The 3210-nt window shown below is 32.2% G+C and overlaps 1 protein-coding gene across 1 annotated transcript; it reads left to right on the top strand.

Annotated features, from left to right (window-relative positions):
• The first annotated feature begins 46 nt into the window (after positions 1–46).
• On the top strand, positions 47–2943 carry LOC102605008 (abscisic acid 8'-hydroxylase 1). Its single transcript, XM_006359890.2, has 7 exons — positions 47–324; positions 431–749; positions 841–1227; positions 1330–1486; positions 1756–1862; positions 1971–2089; positions 2393–2943. Exons 1-7 carry the CDS (start codon positions 125–127, stop codon positions 2490–2492), a joined length of 1389 nt encoding a protein of 462 aa, XP_006359952.1. The 5' UTR covers positions 47–124; the 3' UTR covers positions 2493–2943.
• Positions 2944–3210: the final 267 nt, after the last annotated feature.

Genomic DNA, 3210 nt, shown 5'->3' with positions numbered 1-3210 from the left:
ACACCTACCCCCATGTATTTACCTATATATACATACACTTGGTTTCATTACAGTATCATAGGTTTCATCTTTTTCACAAGTTGTGTAACATTTTTGGTGTTTTTATATACAACAAAAGAGAGATATGGAGTTTGTGTCTATGTTTTGCTTGTTTGCTTTCATTTCTTGCTCAATTCTACTTCTTCATTCTGTGTTTAAGCTCTTTGATTTTGGTGTTAAGAAGTTACCTCTTCCTCCTGGTGCTTTGGGTTGGCCTTATATTGGTGAAACTTTTCAGCTTTACTCACAAAACCCCAGTTTCTTCTTTGCTTCTAAAGTCAAGAAGTTAGTACCAAAACTACTCAATTTTCTTGATTTTCTTCTTGGTTTTCTTGATTTTGAGTTGCTAATGAGCAATGGGTGTGTTTTTTTTTTTTTTGGAAAAAAACAGGTATGGTTCAATTTTCAAGACTCATATATTGGGATGTCCATGTGTGATGATATCAAGCCCAGAAGCAGCAAAACTAGTTTTGGTGACAAAAGCTCATCTTTTTAAACCTACATTTCCTGCTAGTAAAGAGAGGATGTTGGGTAAACAAGCCATTTTTTTTCATCAAGGAGAATATCATGCTAAGCTAAGGAAGCTAGTTCTTCGAGCTTTCAAGCCAGAAGCCATCAAAAACATCGTACCAGACATCGAGTCCATCGCGATAAACTCACTTGAATCTATGCAAGGAAGATTAATCAACACTTACCAAGAAATGAAAACAGTATGTTTTCTTGCAAAAACAGAGTCCCCTGTTTTTCCCCTGTTTTCCTGTGTTTTCCCCTGTTTTTCTCAATTTGGCAACATTTTTGCAGTACACATACAACGTTGCATTGCTTTCGATATTTGGCAAAGATGAAATGCTGTATAGGGAGGATCTAAAGAGGTGTTATTACGTGCTCGAAACGGGGTACAATTCGATGCCAATCAATCTCCCAGGAACACTTTTTCACAAATCAATGAAAGCACGAAAAGAGCTAGCAAAGATCTTAGCTAAAATCATCTCAGTTAGGAGAGAAACAAATCAAAATCATACAGATTTATTAGGATCTTTTATGGGAGATCAAGAAAATCTTACAGATGAACAAATTGCAGATAACATAATTGGTGTCATATTTGCTGCTAGAGACACTACAGCTAGTGTCCTTACATGGATCCTTAAATACCTTGGTGAAAATCCTAGTGTCCTACAAGCTGTCACAGTAAGACTCTATATCCTCTACTAGCATTTTCCTCGTAAACGATATTCAGGATTTGAACTTTATAGATTCTGACTCGGATTTTTTTCGTTGTTGTGTTTGTAGGAAGAGCAAGAGGGGATAATCAGAGAAGGGAAAGTGTTGAGTTGGGCAGACACAAAGAAAATGCCTATGACTACAAGAGTGATCCAAGAGACACTTAGAGCTGCTTCAATTTTATCTTTTACATTCAGAGAAGCTGTTGAGGATGTTGAGTTTGAAGGTCAGCTTTGACCCTTCATATTTTCATTTAGTCATAAATTTTATAATATAGTTTGGATAAATTTTATCAGCAGAATAGATCGAAATCCCCTTAAATTTATTGAGTTACATGGACAACAAAATCTATGTGACAACGCGTGTGTTACACATTCTTGAATTATCTGAATCAAAATAATTGAAGTTTAGGAACTCGATAAATTAAGAAGGGTCGCGATTTATTCTGTTAATTTTAATACTGACTAATAAAATTATCTTCTTGATTTATTTCAGGATATCTAATACCAAAAGGATGGAAAGTATTACCACTGTTTAGAAACATTCACCATAGCCCTGATAATTTTTCTGAACCAGAGAAGTTTGATCCTTCAAGATTTGAGGTAAATATCAAGGGGAAAAAAAGTATAAATTTTAGTAATTAATTAACATTTTTTATAATATCCTATGGATACTGAGAAAAATCTTTTATTTTTATGTGATGGTGCCAGGTTACTCCAAAACCCAATACTTTCATGCCATTTGGCAATGGGACCCACTCATGTCCAGGCAATGAGTTAGCCAAGCTGGAAATTTTGATCCTTGTACATCATCTTACCACAAAGTACAGGTTAGTAATAAAGTTATTTATATTTGAAGTTTATGAGTCTTGAATTTTAAAATAAATTATTGAAATTTGCACAACCAATCCTAATAAGCTTTAAATCTATTAGAGTCGACTAAATCTACGACTAGCATTCTAGCTTCGCCCCTGATTTGTTGAACTTAAACTCATTTTCTTTTTTTAAGATGAGGTAAAAAATAAAAATCTATAGTTATAACTTATTAGTAAAATTGAAGTTCCTAAAAATAGAAATGTTTTAAGTGTTACTCATCTCATAATATTCTGTTCCATTTCCTCTATGTCTGGCAGGTGGTCTATGATGGGCCCACAAAATGGAATTCAGTATGGACCCTTTGCTCTTCCCCAAAATGGCCTGCCCATTATTCTCTCCCACAAGACATCATCATAAAATAAATTAAATTAAAATAAAATAAAAACATTGAATTGTGAGAAAATCTCTTCAATTCCATCAACTAAAGATTTTCCCTCACAACTTGGAGGAAAATATATGAAACAAAATTTCCTTCTTCATGAGGAAAGCTAAGAAGGGTCCAGAAACATATTATAGTTTTGAATCGTGTGTCACTGACCTTCAGAGATATTTCGATTACTAAAGGAAAAGGAGAAATTCAATCACAGAGAAAAGAAAATTTTGTATATATATATATAATATTAATTTATCTAACTTAAGAAAAGAAAGGAGTTAATGTAAACATAGGGATTTGTTTTTGTTTTTGTTTTTTTTTTCTATTTTTTCTTGCTATGTTTTTTTTTCCTTTTAATTTTTTAGAATTTATTTGTGGTATGTAAAAAGTCCGCAAGGCAATTAATGAAAAGTCTGATTTTCATTTTTCTTGCAAGCAACATAATATATAGTTGACAATATTATTTATTTTTGTTGTTTATTTAGTTTGCTCTGAGATTCATTCAGTTATTAGATTTATACATTCGTTCTTATCCCTCTCTCTGCCAATTGCCGCCCCTCTTCCCCTTTAATATAAAAAATATCGATCTGAATCATTTGATCATTTAATTTATAAATTATATGAATATTATATATTTTATGTTGTGTATATTTCATATATATTTCGATCATATTAATAATGTATATGTTGTATATATTTCAT

This window comes from Solanum tuberosum, unplaced genomic scaffold (genome assembly GCF_000226075.1).
Source record: "Solanum tuberosum cultivar DM 1-3 516 R44 unplaced genomic scaffold, SolTub_3.0 scf00303, whole genome shotgun sequence".
NCBI lineage: Eukaryota > Viridiplantae > Streptophyta > Magnoliopsida > Solanales > Solanaceae > Solanum > Solanum tuberosum.
The sequence above is the reverse complement of the archived record's forward strand: the minus strand, read 5'-3'. Positions and strand labels throughout refer to the sequence as shown.